At 36.1% G+C, this 22425-nt stretch overlaps 1 protein-coding gene across 8 annotated transcripts in view; it reads right to left on the bottom strand.

The window, feature by feature from the left end:
* foxp1b (forkhead box P1b) overlaps window positions 1–22425 on the bottom strand; it is a 524891-nt gene that overhangs the window by 32839 nt on the left and 469627 nt on the right. For all 8 annotated transcript variants that reach the window (XM_059944321.1, XM_059944319.1, XM_059944324.1 and 5 more), the window contains 4 exons: window positions 18314–18397; window positions 7518–7719; window positions 6398–6474; window positions 5933–6034 (listed from right to left, as the gene is read on the bottom strand). In XM_059944321.1, coding sequence (XP_059800304.1) covers window positions 5933–6034; window positions 6398–6474; window positions 7518–7719; window positions 18314–18397 — 465 coding nt within the window. The remainder of the gene's footprint in view (window positions 1–5932; window positions 6035–6397; window positions 6475–7517; window positions 7720–18313; window positions 18398–22425) is intronic.

Consider the following 22425-nt stretch of genomic DNA (forward strand, 5'->3'; position numbering starts at 1 on the left):
TATCTGAGTTGATTTGCTTTGTAAAGTAGAACACAGCAAAAACTTTTCATCCCTTGAAAACAAAATAGAAATTCACTCTCCTATATTAAGAAAAATCAATTAGAGCTTTTTATCTATTTTAACAAAACCTATTTGATTCTTCCATTATTTCAAGCAATAAATCTAACTACAACTTCGATTACTGTAAAACATGTACATTTGGCTTTTCATAAAATTGGAAGAAATATTTTGATATTGTATACTTGAGTTTTTTAAAATGTTGATGTTAAAATTCATTATCCACTGTACAAGACGATCATCTTCTTGGCATCTGTAAGGAAAATACACATTTCGGGCCTAACATATATAAGAATTTTCATTAGAATAGGAACTATTTAGAGTGTTTTACAGTTTTATATTCTTACATGTCTAATTTCGTATGTTATTTAAATAACTGAACTGATAACATTGTATCAGCAAATGCAAATTGGGCTGCAAATGTGTTACATAGACTATAAGTTCTTAAAAGATCTAGAGTATTATCTGAATATTTATACAGTAGATAGTCAAAAGGAATTGGATATATGTGAGGACTGTGTTTTAAATTATTATTTTGTAGTTGATTTGGTTACCAACGTTCATTGCCTGCAGTCATACATAAGAATGACAATCTGAAGATGATAAGAATGTATTCTATAGTGCATTAATTGTTAATGGATATGAGATTTGACATTTCCAAGAATTGAATACAAGTATATTGAGATGTAATTAACCCGAGTCTTGTTTGTTATATCAGCAAATGAGCAACTTAGTCATTATGGTAAAAACAACAATCCAGGCTGTTCACCAACCAGAACATTGGTGAAAAACACCAGATAACAATAGCCTGTAACTACTAAAGGGGAGTCTCATTGTTGGTACTGGCTGATATAGTACAAGTACATCTGAAAGCTGTGAAAAGCAGCCAATAGGGAGAAAAACAGGTTGACATTCATAGATATTGCATTCAGGGCCTTAGAAAGAGGGAGAAAAAATGATTATAGTTTGCAGAGAACTAAAAGGTCTAGCAAAGAGATATATGCTACCAAGAAGTGTAATTGGAGAATTGAGAGTCTGCAGAAAATGGAAGCAGCTTTAAAAAAAATTCAAAAAAATGTAAACATCAATGGCAACAAAAGCATCCATTTTCCATCACTAGTCGGTCTTGAGAGGATGAAGTTGATCTGCCTGACTATAGCCTCTGCATTGAGAAGTGTCTCACAGTGCTGTTTGTAGGAAACTCCACATAGCTTTTTTAAAAAATGAGAGAGCTATGAAGGAACATCATGTTGTGTTGGAGTTGGAGGGATATTCCATGATCCTGTTGTCCTTGTCCACCAGAAGCTAGATGAATGCAGTGTGGCAGGTTGCACAGTACATCTTTTAGATACTGCATACTACAGTCGTGATGTGCTGGTAGCAGAGGAAGTGAGTGTTTAAAATGGTGGTAGAGATGCCAGTCAAGAAGATTGTCATGGATGCCATCAAGCTTCTTGAATTCTGGATGGTGTCAAACTTCTTGAGTTCAGATAATGCAAAGAAGAGGTGATGGGGTGGTCACATCAGAGGTTTCAGGGTGTATAAATCTTCAGTTCCCTTAGGAAGAGAACATTTCTTCTCCTACCTCACCACAGCTGTCTGCCAGCCACAAGCCAGTCTGCAATACCGCAATCTAAACTGAAATGTTGTAATTATTACTGCAATACCAAAACTGGACAAGACCACTGCAACCTCCACCAGTTCAGGTGGCACAATTTCTCCCAGAATATCATGGACAGATATGGACTCCTTCTAGGAATGTTACTTGTGCCTTCTGTTTCCCTCTCCCAGCAACATGTTCTGCACTCACTCAGTCACGTTGAATCGTAAAGGGAATAGATCCTAATACATTCATGACTAGTAGTAAGTAGTTTGTGAAGAAGTCTTGAATTGAGAATTGAAGTCTTTTATTATTGCTCACCATTAACTTTTGAAGTTTGAAGCTTAGAAAGCACCAAACACATAAAACTATATCATGGTGATCTCTTTAAAACGCTTGCTAAGAGGGAGAAGGGTGGGAAGTGACACATTGTGTTTTCCAATGCCCAAAGTATTCAGCCACGAAATGTTAAAAGAAAAATGACAGTTGAATCACTTAGCTGCAAAATGACAGCAACCTTTTCGCTGCCTTTATCCACTTTGTTTCTCTACATCTGGTGCATGTTCAGAACACGGCTTGCAGTGCAATTCAGAAGCAACTGTGTGCTTGCTGGAGGTGACATTTTGGAGCTTTAAAGGCACCCTGAGTGCTCACAAAATCACACCAATTTCTCAATAAAATTCTTTTATGAGAGCAAGGTGAGAAGCATTTTATCTACAGGTACAGTAAAACCAATGTGTGCTGTCAGGAACTTGAGCACAGACAGACCAGGTGCCAGAAAAGATATTTTCAAGATTTTCCAAGAGTTGTTGGTATAACACTTGCACAGCTACTCACAAATATGCATTCAAAGTTGTAGCATGTGAGACCAGATGGGATCTGTGGTCTTTGATCCAGGGCAGCAAAGGATGTCTGTGCCAAGCAAGGCAAAATTTATTTGAGAAGCTCAGGCACGAGTATATGGTGCAGAGCACTACATTTAATCTGCAGAGAGCAGTAGTTGGGAGCACTGACTTTGCCATACATTGTGTGCTTAATACATGACTGGGACTGACTTAGAGATTAATGGCACACTGTAAACCTTAATTGGTTTCAGGTGTTCAAAACTAATTTTGATTAGGGATAAAAGTGCTTTGTAAACTATCTTCAGCTCTTTCAAGGGATATGAAGAAGAAAAGCAAGTCAAGAAACAAAATGTCTCAGAGGCCGAGGTCAGAGCATCTTTCAAGAGGGTGAACCCTCGCAAAGCGCCAGGACACTGATGGTGTGCCTAGTAGGGCACTGAAAACCTGTGCCGACCAACTGGCTGGAGCGTTCAAGGATATCTTCAATCTCTTACTGTTGCAGTTGGAGGCTCCCACCTGCTTCAAAAGGGCATTAATCATGCAGGTGCCTAAGAAGAGTAAGGTAAGCCGCCACAACAATCATCACCCAGTAGCATTCACATGTACTGTGATGAAGTGCTTTGAGAGGCTGGTCATGGCTAGAATTAACTCCTGCCTGAACAAGGACCTGGACCTGCTGCAATTTACCTAACGGCGCAATGGGTCTACAGCAGACGCAGTCTTGCTGACTCTCCACTCAGCCTTGCACCACCTGGTGAACAGCAATACCTATGTCAGGCTGCTGTTTATTGATTACAGCTTAGTGTTTAACACCATCATCCTCTCAGTATTAATCAACGAAGCTTCTAAACCTTTGTATCCCTTTGCAACAGGATCCTTGACTTCCTCATCAGCACACCACAGTTCATGCAGATACATCTCCTCGCGAAGAATCAACACGGGAATACCACAAGGATGCATATACCTATGCCACTACTCTACTCTCTCTACACACAAGCTCATATGCTGTCTATGAATTTGCCAATGGCACGATTGCTGGCAGAAACACAGTTGGTGACGAGGAGGTGTATAGGGGTAGAATTGATCAATTGATTGAATGGTACCGCAATAACAGCCTTTCATTTAATGTCAGTAAGACCAAAGAATTGATTGTGGACTTCAGGAAGAGGAAAGTCGGGAGAACACACAGCATTTCTCATCAAGGGGTCAGCAGTGGAAGGGTGAACAGTTTCAGGTTCCTAAGTAAACATCTCTGAAGATCTATCCTGAGTCCAGCATATTGATGCATTTATGAAGAAGGCATGCCAGCGGGATATATTGCAAGAGTTGCAAGAGGAACTTCAGTATTTTAAAGACTTGCAAATTTCTACAGATGTGCTATGGAGAGCATTCTGACTGGTTTTATCACTGTCTGGTATGGAGGCATCAATGCACAGGATAGGAAAAATCTACAGAGGTTTGCAAACTCAGCCAGCTCCATCATGGGCACTAGCCTCCTCACCATTGAGGGCATCTTCAAAAGGTGATGATTCAAGAAAGCAGCATCCATTATGAAGGGCACTCACTGTCCAGGCCATACTCTCTTCACAGTACTACCATCATGGAGGTGGTACAGGAGCCAGAAGATGCATACTTAATGTTTTAAGAAATGCTTCTTCCCCTCCTCCATCAAATTTCTGAAGAGTCTATGAATCCGTTAACACTACCTCACTCTTTTTCTCTCTTTTTATTATTTTAAATAAATCATTGTAATTTATATTTTAATGTATTGTACTGAACTGCTGCAGCAAAACAAATTTTGTGACACTGTATGTCAGTTATATTAAACCTGATTCTAATTCAAGATGGAACAATGGAGTGATTGCAACTTAAGACTAGAATAAACCTCTGTTTAAAGTACATAGAAAAGACCAATAAAGAGGAAATAAAGTTAAAAATACATGCTGTACAAATATGCCAGAGGCATGCAATGAAGGAGAGCATCAAAACACAGTAAACAGAGAGCAAAAGAATCAAAGATTGATGGGCAGATGGAAGACAAAATTATGAAGTATGGGGCAATATGAGACAGTCTCTTCTAAAAACTCTAGGAACATGTCACTCATGCACACTTCAAAGATACTCTGTCGTAATTTCAAAAATTTGCAATATATAGAGAGTCTATGAATTGTGGGCTGATTCAAGATGTGCAAAACCACAAAGTACACATAAACCTACTGGCCTTGATGGTTCAGGCTTAGCTGTAAAGGATAGTCAACCTTCCAACAACCAACACTAGTGAGTCAATATCAATCATTTGTTGTCACCAGAGGTGCACCATGGAGCCAGTGTAATCACCAGCACCGCCACAGGAAGACATGGCAGTTGTGCTTATTGTATGATGTTATATTTGGATCTTTCATTAAACAATAGACATACTGGAGGCTTTTATTCCATTTCCATTAAGCTTTGTGTGGCCAAAACAACACTCAACAACATTGATAATAAGTTCTGTAATGTGCAGCTTCAGTATGGATTATAATTTAAATTAAAGTTCTGCAATTACACTGTGCATTGTAACAAATAGCAAGATTGCTTAATGTAGTATTTCTGATAGATTTCATAGAATAACTTTGCTCTGTCTTGAATTTGCAATGCTGGTGTGAAAATATTTAATCTATAGTGCTGACTTTATCGACCTTACCATTAATTAGTGTTGTGCTCAGAGAGAAGTAAGTGAAAGCTTCATCCACGTAAACAAAGAGTATGCTCTGTATTGACGTGACAGCTCCCTTTATTCTACATACTCCAGATGAGCAAAGCTCAAAGTAACTTTTTATCAAATTACATATATGTCACCATATACAATCCTGTGATTCATTTCCTTGTGGGCATTCACAATAGAATTGATGAAAGACCACCCCCTAATAGGACGGACAACAGCCAATGTGCAAAAACCAAACAGTGCAAATACAAAATGAGATATAAATAAATACACAACAAAAATTGAGAAAATCAGTTGTAGGCTCAGCTCCAGCACTTGTAGCATGTAGAAATTATAAAATGAGGGGACATGAAGAACACAAGGACAGAGGCTGCAGCTTCTGTTTGCATTGCAAGGCAAACAGCCATTCTTTCATCTAATTAGTGGATTGTGTCTAAACATTTAGAGCACACTTACTTCAAATGACACCATGATTATTTAGTGTTATGTCCTAGCAGTGCTGCGTGTTTATATAGTACAATAAAGACACAGAAAACAATTATTTTCTTGATGTTATATAGTGCTAAGTTGAATTATGAGCTTTCATCCAAGTGCTCAATACCTGAGAATTCCTCACAAACACCCCAAAGTCAGATGCAATGTCTTGTTTACTTTTAACTAGAGAATCACTGCAAATCTACAAGAAACTGATCAAGAAATGTTCCATTTTTAATTATGATTATTTACCTTCCACGTTGCTGCATTGCGTCTGAAGTAGGCAAACATTCTTGTAAACCAGTTATATATTTCATTTAGTGTTAGCTGCTTTTCTGGAGATTCAAGAATTGCCTGAGATAAAACACAATGTGTGTTATGATAACTGCAGATGCTTCTTTTAAGAAGATTTATTAACTTAAATATATAGAAGATTCACTAATCTACACTTACCTTATTTCAACATAAAGAACAACATAAAGTGTATTTTAAAGAAAAAAAAATGCAAATTATAATATTCAAAGACCAAATTTAAATTTTGTTAAAGCATAATGTAGCTACAGCAAGATGCACAATACTTGGAAGTCCTTTAACATTTTCAGCTTATCCTACTTCATATTGTTTACCAAGTTACAGATTAAGTTTTGAAAAGTTTATGTTCAGAACTAGGAAGCATTTGAATATGAGAGGATGCTTTAAAAAGTGAATTGTACTCACCTGCCTTATTAATGATGCATATGTAAAAGGTGGTCTAACATCTGCATTCTTATAGAATTCTTGATTTTGAGCAATGTCTGTAAATAGACATCGTAATATGTTAATGTACAGAAGTGTATGGTTTTAAAAGTATACTTTAATGATTATTATACAGGAGAAATTAATATTAAAAGAAATATTTCATCAGGTTCTCCCAGTGTTTTGATCAAGTAATAAAGAGGGTCAATGAGGAAATGCAGTAGATGTAGTACATATGGATTTTCTGGATCAGCTTGATAAGGCATGACATAATGAGCTTTTCACCACGATTCATGGTAATGAATAATATGGAATATTAAATCAATAATTGTATGGATTTTTAAAAGTTGACAAAGAGGTAGTTCTATAACAGTAGAAATGACAGGTTGTTTTTTTGGACTGGAGGGAGGTGAACACTGGAGTTTTTTCAGGTACCAGGACCATTGCTTTTGTTAATATATTAGTAATATAGAGTTCAGTGTACAATGCACAATGTTTAAATGAGCAAACGACACAAAACTTGAAAACTTAATAATAGAGTTTAAGGAAATATAGACTGAATGTTCAATTTGTGGACAGGGTGTAGAAGAGAAATACCAAAAACTGATTCCAAAGATGTAGGACTTCATATGTGTATGGGCTGGAGAAGATATCCTTGGAAGAGAGGAGACTTGCAAGGAAGTCTGTCAGAAATACTTAAAATCTTGAAGGATATAGACAGGGAAGATAGAGTGAAATTGTTATCAATGAGAAATTAAGAATGAAATGCAAAGAATGAAGAAAACTGGCAAAATAATCAAAAGTGACACAATAAAAATATTTTTAACAGAATGGCTAGAGTCTCGAATATAATGCCATTGTTAATAGTACAGGTAGGTTCAATGGTAGTATTCAAAGGGAGTTGCCTAAGCATCAGCTGGAAAGAATATGGAAGGCTTTGTGAGACAGGGTAGAACTAGTTGGATTGGTTTTCTATAGGGTTTTTATTAAGTATAAACTCAATAGGCTGCATAGCTTCCCTGTGATACTGCAAAAATGAAAATATATATAATGAATATGCAGTATTTTATATTTTGATAGCTGCAGGAACAAAAGAACTTACCTGAGGAGATTGGCACATTGTACTTGTCTGGGTACCGCCTACGGATGGGTCCCATGCTATGCATGCTGGTCGGTGTAATAACAGAGGGTCCCTGTGAAACAGGGGTAATAGGGGCCGTTGGTGTTGTAGGAGTGTGAGGTAAGCTCTGTGGAGAAGCTTCAGATGCAGTCTTTGACAACGTGACATTCGATACCAGGTTCAGCTACAAAGATAGTTTTTGGAAAAGATTTGGGTAGTGGTTGAAAAAAAACAGGAGAAAGGGGAAAGCTTTAACAGACTTGACAAATAACAGTGTGATTCACACCTACCACTGTGCTGCCACTAATAAGCTACAGAGGAAGCAGACAATCTCAGCTAATTAAAAGATGAAATTGTATTGAAAGGATTCTAATTAGGTGATGCTTATGGAGGTGATCTAATGATTAAACACTGCATCAAACTGACCCCATCATCAGCCTATAGTGACACAAGATGTCGGAAGAATTTTTAAAATCAAAACAGAATTTTTTTTGAGGGGGAGGCAGTGATATTAGCAATAATAGCTATGAGGTAAACTAATTAAACGGAGCTCTGAAGCCAGAGTGGCTGAAAGCAGCTGTTCTGTTCTTGCTCGCAGCTGCAACTGTTCCAAATAAGCTACAAATCTCAACAGAGGCACTCCAGTCAACTGAAAAATTTCTCACTGACCTCTGCTCTCCCCATTAATTTGGAGAAAAAAAAAATCTAATGACACATATACATATTCCCACAAAATTGTTCTAATTGCTAATTTAACAACGGAGCAGAGTTTCCAAATTAAATATGACTGCAATCAGTAGGAAAGGAGCCCCAATATAGGCGTCGTAGGGAAAGGTGTTTCATCTGTAACAATCACTTGCGAATTGTGTTAACAAATTAATGGAATGTCAACTCTCTCAATTGCTTTAGAAGTGTCACTTTTCAATTTTTTTTGATAACGGCATCAAATACTGCTGATGAGATTCAGCCTCAGTAAGCATGGAAGGCAGAAGGGTTTAGGTGAAAAGTGTATCACCCATGTTTAACACCTCACCCTTCTGTGCATCCTTGTTCACAAGTTCTGCAATTACCAAAGTCCTGCTAATAGTCATTATCTGCAGGTCTTGCACTTGCTTACTTTAAAACAACACACAATTACAGAATTCCATCACAGATCAGACTTATTAAACAACCTTTGCAAACATAAGGGAAGAACTTTGCAGGCAAACAGACATGGTTTAGTTTAGCAATTCTCAAACTATTTGGTTTCCTTTTCATCTCTTGTTCGCTTAACAGTAAACAGAATCTTAATCATAAACCATGTCTGCTATTAAATATGAAGAGTAAGGAGGCATGGTGTAATTATACAAAAAACCTGATCTACAAAAACAAACAAAAATAACCTTTGTGACATGCCATTAAAAAATTGAATGCATATTTAACTAACATAGGCTGCTATGCTTTTACAATAGTTGCATTCCCCAGCAAAGAATAAACAATATACTGTGAATAAAATATAATACTGTGTTCAATGAATGGATATTAAAATATTTTAAAACGTGTGTCATGTTAAAATGGTGTTGGAACATGTGAATGCACCAAAACACTCCCGCACCCCCAAGTAGAACTTCAGATATTTAATATGCTGTAAACAGAATATGTAAAAATATGATTCAGTCTGTCAACTATACTTTCTAGTTAAATATCAAGACTGAGAATAATTTGTATGCTTCTAAAAGTTGTCCATCCTCTTGTGTTTTCAAGACTGACAGAAGAAACACATATTTTCTAATTAATGTTTGGAAATTCACCCATGAATAGATGTTAATGGTACTGAAGGAGATTGTGCTCTGCCTTTGAAATTTAGTTCTAATGTTCAGTGCGACATTTGTCACTACAATGTAGAACGTTTAGTGCTATTGGACAGTGTTAGATTCCTAGCAAATTTATTTGAGCACTTTGACATCCATCTTTTTATATTTTATGATTTTCTTCCTAATCTCTACATATGAGAAATATAGTTTAAAACCCAAAAATAGTCATTATCAAAATTAACAAAATCTAAGTTGCATGACTATTGTTTAATTGTTTAATGCATTTCAGGTATTGTCTTGATATATTTCATCAAGGCTCATACACCACATTATTGAACTTATTTCCATTAATATAGCAAACTTATTTGGCAATGAATTAGCCTTGAAGACAAAATACTGCACGTTACTCCCTCCAGCAAATATATGCCTAAATTTTACATTGATCACCATTTAGGTAATGTTCAGCAGATTAAAAGTTTAGGATTTATGAACAGGATTACACTGTTCATAAATTCTAAACAAGCACGTTTGTTAGATTATTTTCTTATTAACCATGTAAAATGATAGATTTTTAAAAGCACCACATCTAACGGAAACACCTTACAAACTGCAATGTTAATTTTGGTCTGTCTGTACACTGCCAGATTGAATAAAGCAGTAATTTGTAAACTGAAATCTCTTAACAATAAAAATTGGTATTCTCAGCTTGCTTTAAAGATAGCACTTAATGATGCATAATTCTACTAATAAACAGTACACTCACATTCTGACATCTGTTACCCAGCACAATGATTAATTATCAGAGCCCTCTTCTCCTCGGTAATAAGACAATATTAATATTTATCAATTGCATGGGTTATTATGTTTGTCATCGGAAAATAATTACTAGGTTACCAAGCAAGCAAGCTCACATTCACCGATTAGGAAGTGCAGGTTAACTACTGGCACTCTTTTGTACAATGCCAGTAGAAAGTGGCACATCAATTTCAAATTTTACAAAACAATGAAATGTTCCACTCACATGGGAAAGTATTCGGGACTATTAGTTACAGAGACATTTCAGCCTTTCAATGTAAAATAGTTTTAAAGTCCTGGTGTATTTTCTGTGTGATATCTAGTATCTTTGCTAAAATAAGTGTGAAATTGAAAGAAAATCTCCGGAATTAATACAGGGTTAAAGAACAAATCACTTTCATATACTGCACAGGAGAGGTTTTCTAAATGTCTAACACAATGGTACAAATAAACTCTACTTCTAACAAGAGAAAACCTACTAGGTTGAATGGCTGTTGTTGGTCTACATTAACAATTCCAGCCTTTGACTACAGTCTAAACAATGCAACATTATGCAATAGTTTTATTTCCAGTGGTGTATGACTTGCCCTCCATTATTTTTGCTGAAGCTACTTTTTTTCCAATACTCATGTCAGATGCCATTGAAAAGCTGTCATTCAAAGAGCTGCTCAATTCCTAGGCACAGCTCACAGTTCTGAGTCTTGAAACTGCCTGTTACTCAAATTTGTTTGGCTTGGTTGGATGAGCTCACAACATCTCTCAGCTGAACTAGTGGAAAGAGCACCACAATATCACAAAGGTAGCTTTTCATGAACAAAGGTTGGGAAATAGAGAGAATATGACCCTCTCATATCTTTCACTCTATACCCAATTATTTTAAGCTGCTAAAGGAGAAGCACTAACAATCCATGTGAGGAAAATTACTGTCCAAAGTCAATTTTCTGGCTGGAATTGATAGAAGCTGGTTCAAGTGAAATGTAACACAAAATATATTTTCAAAATCTATAACCAAAATCACTTATGCAAAGTTCATTTTAAGGAAAAAAATTCTATCAGCCTGTTAATTCCAAAATGTGTGCAATTTAAATATAATTACACACTGAGATGCAGTAAATGTAGATGTAAAAAAAAATTAACTCAATAGTGAAATTATCTTCATTTTCTCATTAAAACTTCTGTACATGTTCTGAATTGGCATTTTAAAATATCATATGAGAGTTCCTGATCCTTTACCCTGGTATTTAGATCTCAGAGCCACGCTAAACTAGCTCTTTTTCAACAAGGCATTTTATTAAACTAGAAATGTTTCCGCAAAACACTCAAAGTGCAAAAGTGATTATGATAGGACTACCTATCCCGAGCTGAGCTGTCACAAGCTCAGTTTGCTGAGCAGCTCCTCTGGATTCTGAACATTCTCCATGTATTTTATTGGTGTTCTTCTAGACAATATCATTTATTTATTCTATTTATAACTTTTTATTTAGAGAAAGAACATTATACTATGTTCTCTCAAACATGCCTTCTTAGAAAACTAGTTGACATTGGCCAAACCACTACTCCTGCGCAACAAAGGCAAAGCCCTAGTAAATTGCTAACTTAAAATGTTTCTAACTTCCGACTGGGGAAAAGCAAGTCATTGCAAAGAAATGACCGCGGTGTAAGGGCTTACAATGTAAAGTTAAGCAAAATCCAACATCACTAATGTTTAAGAATGACATGATTGCATTAAGAAAAAACGCATTATAGTGTAATTCCGAAAATAATACAGAAAAATAATGTTCATATTCTGATACATTTTTGATCCACACTGAACATGATCACTGCTATTTAAAATGTACAACAAAAAGTACCTGGCATATTTTAATGAAAATTATCTGTATTTGCTTCTTGGGTGTTAATGTTTATACAAATGTGAAGTAGTCTTTTCTGGAGAAAACAACAATTTTCATGTTCTTAAAACAATTTAACATGCAAAATTCTAATCCAGATGATCTACTAATCATTCCAGACACCAAACTTACTGATCGGCTCCACAATGCCCTTACAACATCCTTCCACCAGCCATGTCCCTGTTGACCATCTCTCGATTATCTGCCAGCCCCCAATCATCACATTTCCGATTCCAGATCATTTCCCCTAATTACCCAACATCTGTCCAACATTCTCCAGGATATTCCTTCTGACAACTCCCATCTCAATCTTTCAGATCCTCCCTCCAACTTTCTTTTTCCCCAAACTGCTGACTGTCTCCATTGCCAAGAGATTGTGGAGCAAAAGCCTATTCTGCCATATGCAACACTTGCACCTTGAGCACAGTTTCATATCTGAGTCCCTTCAGATTTTCAACCCTTAAATTGTCATCTAAGAATTGCCATAGTTAAATTTTGTTTGTCAGCCAGAGTTTTGCATTCCTGATTTAAGCCATAAACTAAGATCAGGCATCTATAAATTTTAAATTCAATGTGCTATTTCATGAGTTATTCAGAACTATTTCCCAAAAAGAAGCAACTCTAATGATGATAGAGAAAAGCACTTCTTCTTCTTCAGAACCACTTACAATTTTCTTATGCCCATAAGTCATGTGACTTCCTAAATATAATGGAAGGATTATACTATAACACAAGTAGAAATTGTTGCTTCCTGAAATTTAGGAGAATTACTTTGAAGTTATTCTTTGCTAATCATTCATCAGTGCTGAGTCTAAATTCTAGGATTTCTTTTCAATACACTGTGCAAGTATTCCCCAGAAAAACTGGAGCAATTCAAGGTGGCACACCACCATCTTCTCAAAGGCAATTGTGGATGGGTTATAAATACCGCTCTTGCCAAGAATGTCCAGATCCCAAGAAGAAGAATACATTAAAATAATTTAAAGAAGAATTCTTCAAACTCATGCTCCTATCCCAGACTTTGGAATCTTGTAAATCTCCTCAGTTGTAAGGGTATCTGGTTGGAAATTGTTGGGAAAAGTGCTGAGAGTCCAACATCAACGTCAATGCATTTTCCACATCCTTGAAAATCTCACTTGAACTGAGATGTTTTAATATACTAGTTGCTCCATGTCAACTACATAACTGAATGCAAACTTGCAATTCTCCAGCATTACTTCACAGAATCTGCTAAGTGAAGCTACACTAGGCTATACCTCCCACAGGAAAAGCAAGTCTTTATTGAAGAGGTGTTACTGTGGCAAGTTAAGGCAGTAAACATTTTTGAATGAATTATGCTGTCAATTATCCTAAACTGTTTTAGGCTTTCAACTTTTCAGAGACTGGGCTGGGGGCCTTGATACAGGCCGTGGGGAAGAGGATAGATATTCTCTTTGTGTAGGGGTGCATAATACCCTTTCGACTCTAATTCAGAAAGCAGTGTTAAGTCAGTGCTGTGAGACAAGGTTGGATGACTGGATGCAGGTTTATAAGTAGTTCATATTGGGATAAGGAATGCACCGTTGGATGCCACATCCCATCAGCTGCACTATCAGCCCCAGAAACGGCCCATTACTCATTTACCAACAATGTTGATCTATCAGGTCTCAAGCCAAGCTGCTCTCCCACACACCCAACAACTTGCAAATCTCACACATGCAAATCATACAATCTGTAAGTTACTCAACCATGAGGCTGCCCCTTTGACTAAACAAATGTGCAATACCAGTTAATACATTTCGCTCTAGTGAGCCAAGATGGTACATATGAAACCATACAATACAAAACCTGAACAGCTTTATAAAGGCATTACTATGCATCTTAACCACCACTACTGGCCATGCCACAACAAGGACACGGTGCTCCTTGTAACTGAGGGGGCCTTCAATTAGTTCTTAGCCAATGGCAAGTTAGAGACAATCATATTGCATAATCCATTGCTGTTTTCAGATCTATTACCCATTCACACCACAATCTCTTTGGATTTACAAGGTACAGCTGTATAAACATACATCCCAACCCCAATGCCCCACCCCCTTCCACAGGATGACTTGGGTCCTTGTGCTCACTGAAGAACTGGAGACAAAATTTTCACCATGACTAAAAAGGAGTTGGTCAAGTAACTGGCATGCAATAAATTAACAGGACATGAACTGATAGTGGGAAAATAGATGGGAGTAAATAAAGCTTTTTTTGGAGTGAAAAAACATGATTTATGTAAATTTATGATACTTTTTCTGCTTTGTTTGGAAATCATATTCATTAGGTGCTGATTAATCAGAACATATGAAAATAGTTAATGGTTAAATTTGAAAATTTGCTCAAAATTGTATGAAATGAACTTTTACCACATAACTAAATTTAACAAAATTTTATGAAATATAGATTTCAAAATCCATTTCATTGTAACAATGCAAAGAATGAATCCATATGAAGCAGCAAATGGGTGAATATGTTAAGGGAAAATTGCTCATTGTCGGAAATAAGTCAAATTTAATGAAAAGCTAAATCAAAGGTTCATAACCACATAAAATAGGTGGAAATCATTTAGAGTGGAAAAAGCTAATGTCCAACTAACAATTAATTATTGTCATATGATAGAAGGCACTAAACGACTGTCATTTGTCAGAAAAATGTATTTAATAACTTTTTTCATTTAACTAAAAAGTTAACACAACAATATTTAATGCAACATTAAGGGACAAGCCTAACATGGATTTGGTTCTATAATTACTTTTTCTATCCATTCCCTGTCATGTTATAGGTTGACTCTATCATTTCTGCGCAAGGCTCATACTACTTTGTATGTATCACAATTGTAACCTATTTGAATATTTTATTTTGAAATAATTTTGTGTCTGTCCTCAATGTTTAAACATATCATTTTAATAATCCACACAGAATACAAAAGAAGGAAAATAAATTTAAACTCTTGTACGCCATTCTTGACTTTTTTTTCTGATGCTTTGTTCTTACTATAGGTATATTTTTCAACACTTATAAGATTAATAATGAAATAGTCCCTTGCAGGCATCATATTTACACTCTAAATCAAATCTAAGGGATTACATCTTATACTAGAATATTTATACTATTATTAAATCTATGATTGTTGGCATAGATTATACAAAAACATTTTCCTAATTATGACTGTTACCAACACACTGTATGCATTTTTACTCTGTCCTCTATTAGACAACTACAATGAGCAGATGAGCCACTACCTTGTCATTATCCAGCATCAACACATATTGACTGAAGTTGCAAGTGGCAACGAAAGGCCCAGTCATGCTCAATTAATTCTCATATATTGATGTTGAATGATACTGCTGCTGGCTGGATACCTTCAGAGACTGCATAATACGTGTTTCAAGCAAGAAATAAGGTAATCTTTCCACTGTAATTGATTCGTTCATTTACAGAATTACAGGAGTGTAGCAGAATAATGATCATGATGTAATCTGCCACCTGTTAACATTAAGTGGAATGACCTTTCATATGAACGCTATTAGAAGTTTATAGAACTCCATAGTAAATCCCCATTATATCTTACTGGCTTTTGTTTTATCTTCTGCTCTGGGCAAAAAAGTTGGTTCATTTCTTTTCAATGGCCTAGTTCATGTATCTCTTCAGCTGGTAGTTTCAGACAGAAGTGTCCCCAATAGCATTGTTCCCATCAGTGCACTCCTAACTTCTGCACTGACAAAGCAGAGTAGAGGTACAGATTCTGTTAGAGGGCAGCGTGGAGAAATAGAATCTGTTAGAGGTCAACATAGAAGAACAGAATCTGTTCGAGGGCAGATCTCATCTGAGTCCAGTGGGAGGGATGAAGGGTTGGATACAATTCATGTCTAGCTAGTCAGCTTTACTATAACCTTATTTACCCAGTCAATGCAATAAAAGCATAAGAAGCATGTAAATGGAAGCTATCTGGCCCTTCACATTTGTTTCAATTTTTAAAAATATGATGGCTGAACTTTTCCTGAGTGACTGTTATTCCATACTAACTCTAACATTTGTTTATTTCTTTAATATCTAGGAACACGGTTTCATTTGGCTGTATTCATGTATGGTTGAATGATAATTAAACTGCACTGGAACGATCAGCTGCCACAGCCCTCTGGAGTACCGAGTTCCACAGATTCACTACCTCTTTGAAGAAACTTCTGTCTCCTGAATGGCTTCCTTTTACATTGAGACAGTAATCCCCGATTATCGACGCCCCAAACAGACAAAACATCATCTCCACACCTAATCTGTCAAACCCCTCAAGGATGCTGCACATTTCAGTAAGAATAGAATTTTAATGGGGTTGCTGAAGTTGGTGAAAAAGTTAAGTAAAGGTAGATGGTTCAGTTTTCTTTAATTTTTTCATTAAAATGTTAATTAGGTATTTAAGTACATTTATTATTTCTCGTAGTTCTCTATTTTTTAATTCTTTACATCTACTTCTTTTAGAAGTAACTTAATTAGAAGTTTTTTTAGTGTGTCAGAAGGTTATGGTCTCAGCATCTACTACTTGAAGTTGTCGCTGTATTGAGGACTCCAGTCCAAGTGAGACACTATTTCACAAAAACAATGTGGCCATGGAAAATGTGCCACGAGGCAGAGGGTGTGGTTAAAGATGAAGCATAATCCAGCCCACTGTATTTTTGGGATAATTAGATATGTGTGCATATACACAAAGATATGCATAATACATAATAATAAATGCATAATAATATGCATAATGTGCATGGCATAATATTTTGCTGTAAGGTTACAAATAATTTTTTTACTATATATTTTGGAATGGCTAAGCACAGCTCCTTGATTTTCGGCATCAGAAAAACTTCACAGAAAAGAATTAAAGATTGTATTGACTTTTTTTCTCATTTCTGAAATACCAGTTTTTCCCTTTCTACCAGAGGGATAATTTGAAAATATGTTTTTTCTTTTGACAAGGAGGGTCAAATGTTCTTTTCCATGAATGCTATTTGCATCACTCTCTGATCAAATAATAGGAAACCCACTTTCTGTAGGCTAAGTAGTGCCTAGAAATTGGACCCATTTGTGAAATTTTTATGCAAGACTTGCACTTAAGAGCCATTTCCCTCATGTTAAATGGTGTTAGTGATCTTTTCCAGGTTGATTAGCGACAGTTGGGAAACTGGTATAGACAATTCCAAGACAGATTCACCTTAATGTATCTAATGCATTTCTAATCATGCTTTCTGATGCAGTGGCCATCTCTAAATTACTATTACAGTTGTGATTCAAGACACCCATTTTTCACTCACAGTAAAAGAGAGCACAAATTCTAAAGCATCCCATTGCATCCTCAATATTTTTCCTCCTTTTTAATTTTTGTGACCTATTTCTGCTAGTATTGCCAAAAAGGTTTGCAGCACCTCTGTTTTATTCACCTCACTCAGTGAAAGATCTTGTGATAACTGTTTTCTTGACTATGTCTCAAAGTGGCTTGGAGGGGTGTAGACATTGACCATTGAGTAGTGAGAAAAATAACCAGACACACTGAAGTATTCCATGTTAACTCCTCGCCACCAATTCCTATTTATCTTTTATCCTGCCAAAAATGACTGCTATGAGAATGTTCTTTGGAGAGCTGATTTGCTTCCAAATCAGTAACATATCAGCTGATAAGCTCTGCAGGCAGCTGTCATCCAGAAACATGCAGGTGAAGTTTTTGCATGCATTTCTGGATGACAATAATTTCAACAACATTTTATTAACTAGGGTTTTCACTGTATTTTTTTTTTGTGTGAGTTCCATGATTAGGCAGTAATTTTACAACTGCATGGTTACAAGAGAATAGACATAAACCCTCTGCCAAGCAGAAATAAAAGCAAGAGCTGGAATAACTTACCCAATGAAGGTAAATAAAGTAAATACTGATGAGGGGAATTTAATTGGAATTTGTAGTTATATTATAGCTCAAGGTACAAGATCTCTGTTCTAATATTTGTTACTTTTTGTTGATAATAAACTGGCCCACAATTCAAACACCATACATCCATCAGTAGACTAAAAGTTTTCAAGATGTGCAAGCTTGTGGATTTTCCTATAGCTAGGGGCCATATCTTCATAATTAGACACATTAACTGATGACATTAAAAGCATTGTAGTACTTTACATCAGAAAAGGTTAATCTGGAAACCCCTGAAAAGCAAGAAATAACAAAGTTGGATGATGTGTACAGAATCAAAATGACAGGATAATCATTTTGCACAATTGTCAGCTTGCCCCGTAACATCTAACTTACAGGCTGTGGAGTTGGCTTTGGTTCAGTTGATTTCACATGCAGGTGGGTCATCATAGCTTGCAAGCGTTCTTTGTCTTTTGCAAGCTGCAGAAATAAAACATTTTAGATTCCTAAGTAAAACCACAACAATCAAAACAACTGCATACACACTTATTAATCATCCTTAGTGAAACTTTCAGTCTCTGCATCAAACCAATTTATTTAGTTTTAATCAAGTGTATTTTAATATACCAAAACTTGACTGACTGAACCGTAAGGTTTGAAGGCTTTCTGCGTTATACTTTTTTTATACACAGTGTATTTGTGTGTATGGAAAAAGTTGGAAGCATATTGGATAACTGTAGCAATTCCACTGTTAAGCATTGTTCAAAGTGCTTCTGTAATGTCATATTGAATTCAACTTTGGCAAATGAATTAAACAGGTGGTGGTATTACACACACTACCTGAACTTTTCTGGAAGTCAATAAGGATAGCTGATCTCTTCTGCTCAGTTTGCAGCCCACAACTTCAGTTGAATTCGGCATGCCATAATTGTAAATGGAAGATTTGATAATCAATGAGATATACTCAGTCCAAAGCTTATTGATTAAAACTGCATAAATGTTCAGTGCAGTATCAGATTTCAATAACAGCTGCTAGTAAAAATGAATTTTTTGTTACTTTTACCTCTGCATAACTATGAAGTATTGCAGAGGGTACAAAATGTTATCCCTGCCAATAAGAAGAATGGGAGCAATATCGACCAGTATTAAAGCTATCAGATTAAATATATGTATGCAGCAAAACACCTCACGGGAATTACTTTAATCTGTTTTTTAAGAAGCAATTTTGTTTCCGTAACTAATCAGAAGAGAAACATTTTAACATTAATGGATCTGGGGTTGAGAGAGTAAACAGCTTCAAGTTCCTTGGCATCCACATCACCGAGGAGCTCACGTGGTCCGTACACACCAGCTGTGTGGTGAAAAAGGCACAACAGGGCCTCTTACACCTCAGATGGTTGAGGAGGTTTGGTATGGGCCTCCAAATCCCAAGAACTTTCTTCAGGGGTACAATTGAGAGCATCCTGATTGGCTGCATCGCTGCCTGGTATGGGAACTGTACCTCCATTAATCGCAGGACTCTGCAGAGAGTGGGGCAGACAGCGCAGCGCATCTGTAGTTGTGAACTTCCCATGATTCAAGGGAATTACAAGGACAGGTGTGTAGAAAGGGCCCATAGGATCATTGGGGACCCAAGTCATCCCAACCAAAATCTATTCTAGCTGCTACCACCCAGTAAGCGGTACCACAGCATAAAAGCCAGGACCAACAGTCTCCGGGACAGCTTCTTCCACCAAACCATCAGACTGATAAACTCACACTGACTTGAGTGTACTCTATATTACATTGACTGTTGTATTTATTATAAATTATTATAGATTACTATGATTGTATATTGCACATTTAGATGGAGATGTAACAGATTTTTACTCATGTATGTGAAGGATGTAAGAAATAAAGTCGCTTCAAATTCAATTATTACTATTTGAATTAATGCACACTCTAGCACATATTTGACCTTCATTTCACTGACATAGATAAAAAAGCAACTGTTTCATCACTGCTGTTGAAAAAAACTTTCAGAATTTGTTTAGCCTATTTTACCTTGCAACTTCCTGTTCATTTACTCTGAAAGCGTCACTATTGGCACTGTTCAAAAACTCATGCACATGTCTTTCCAGTTAAGTATGAGGGCAGTAAATTTGCTGCTCTCTAGTATTTCAGTTGTATAGCAATTAGTTTTTAATGCTATGTGTATTGTGGGATGTTTATAGTTGTAAATAACATGTATGTAGTATAACAGCACAGCATCTACAGTGACGAGAATGCAGTAGGAAGTTTCTGGGTAAATTACAATTATATAAAGAGCAGGGCTGTGGATATTGACAAGCAAAATGTTTAAGTAATTGAGTCTGAAAGGATATGAATAAATGTTTTAGCAGCAATACGGTGAAGGAGGAGCTTCAATCCCACAATGATGTTCTAAGCTCTCCCTCAGAGGATATCAACCACTGCTGCTTCACCTAGGGATTCCAATTATTTGGTGTGTTTTTTTAAGTCATTAATCCACAACAGGAATTTAAAATTAACTAATTAACAAAAAGAAAACACAGAAACACCATGAAGTCAATTACTTTAATGTCCTGGGCTTCTCCGTTTGTTACATGTCATGCCCTCTTATTTAAGCCAGTATTTCAATTAAAAATTACATCAGTGAAGACTAAGCTATTAAAGATTTGGCAATAGAAATTTCTTCCTAGAGTAAAATTTCTGACCATATTTATTCACATAATGTAGAATAGTATTCTTCTTCCAGATAATAGTTACTTTTCACTATGTTAAATATTCTCATTTATTTATCAATTCAATGGCCATAACAGCACTGTTAGAGTAATGGCTTTCCATTCCATTCTTAAGTCACTTATTTTCTCCTGTACTCCTGTGACAACCTACTAGTGACAGAAATGGTACACTTTCCAAGATGTATTGCCTTTGTTCTTGTCTCAGCTGTTCCTCATCAAAAACATCCGTGGTATTCCAGTTATGTGCTTACTAGCAGTTGATGGGCCTCATCACAAAATTTGCTCTCTCTCACTGATCCACATACTATCCAAAAGCCACTCTCTTCATACTCAAAAATGATAATTTGCAGAGCTCAAGTTTTTTTTAAACTATGTAAAAAAGCAACCAAACCTGTGCAAACAATTGTGAATTTCAAGCACGAATTAAGCTTTGTACAAATAAAGATCCCGTACCCTATTGTGCTAGTTTAATAAACACCATGCTAAAAGTTGGCCCTGACCCCAGATGGAATTAATTAACACTGAGGGTTTCCACTAATTGATCCATTTACAGGCCTTCAAGGAGACTCTTAAAATTAAGCGGTTTCTTATGGGTTCAAGGACACTAATAGCCATTTAAAAGCTTTAGAATATATATTTTTAATTTGCCTGGTGGATGACCATTATACAACAAAATAACATGCAATGAATCTGTAGAGTCCTTTTACAATGGGATATTAAAATATTTAAATTGGATTATTCACATGTGGCGTACTAGACTGATTAAAAATGCGTATTTTTGTAGTATATTTCTGGTTGTTTTAATTGATGTACTACATTTGAACACATATAGAGCAAGGAATATTATTAAACTAAACTATTGAATTTGATCATGCTATGCATCTGAAGTGAAAACACTCCCCCATAATACTACCCAAGAAGGTTTAATTAATTATTACAAGAGGATTCTGAATTGCTATAAATGTTACCAACAAAATTATATTCTCACAATTCAAAAAAATCACAAGGAATGTGTTTCTCCAATAATGCTCCTATGAAGTTTTAAAAATATTCATCCAGTTCACAGAAAGGATCAAGATTTTTAAACCTATAGTACATTTCTGAGTTTAAAGCTAATCTTGCAAAACAAATTCTTAATGAGCCTGAGAGCATCAAGTGGCAATTGAATATCATGGGACTGGTAGTAATTGCGGACCTAGAAGGAGTGACAGGTTGTGACATTCTGCTCTGACATTTCTAGACCATTTGGCTTTCATGATCATTTCTTTCTAATGATTGCTCACAAGTTCCCACATTCATAGAATTAATTTTCAGTAATATGGTTGAATCTAAAGGTACAGTGGATCCCAGTTAATTAGGACACATCGGGACCAGTACATTTTGGCTCAATTAAGCGGCTGCTCCAATTAGCTGGTTTCATGGAAATAGTTAAAAAGGCATTTAAAAAAGACAAACTACTATTTAACTGAGTATATATTTAAATGAAATAAAGAAAAAATTAGAATGCTACTAATACTTCTTACAGTTGCCCATCACATCTGACAACGACAGGAAACCCGTGTGGGAGAGTTTTTAAAGTAGAAAAGCCATTGTACGAGGGCAGTTACACTCCCTCGACTTCAGAAGTCTGGATCCAGTGGTATGAGTAGACATCACCTCTGGGGTCTTCCATGATTGCAATGGATGACCATGACTTTTTTGGTGCTTTGTCATGCCTTTCGTTCTCCATGTAGTGTTGCAGAACCACCTTCCTGGTTGTTGGATCTC

This window comes from Hypanus sabinus, chromosome 19, assembly GCF_030144855.1.
Source record: "Hypanus sabinus isolate sHypSab1 chromosome 19, sHypSab1.hap1, whole genome shotgun sequence".
In the NCBI taxonomy this organism is placed as follows: domain Eukaryota; kingdom Metazoa; phylum Chordata; class Chondrichthyes; order Myliobatiformes; family Dasyatidae; genus Hypanus; species Hypanus sabinus.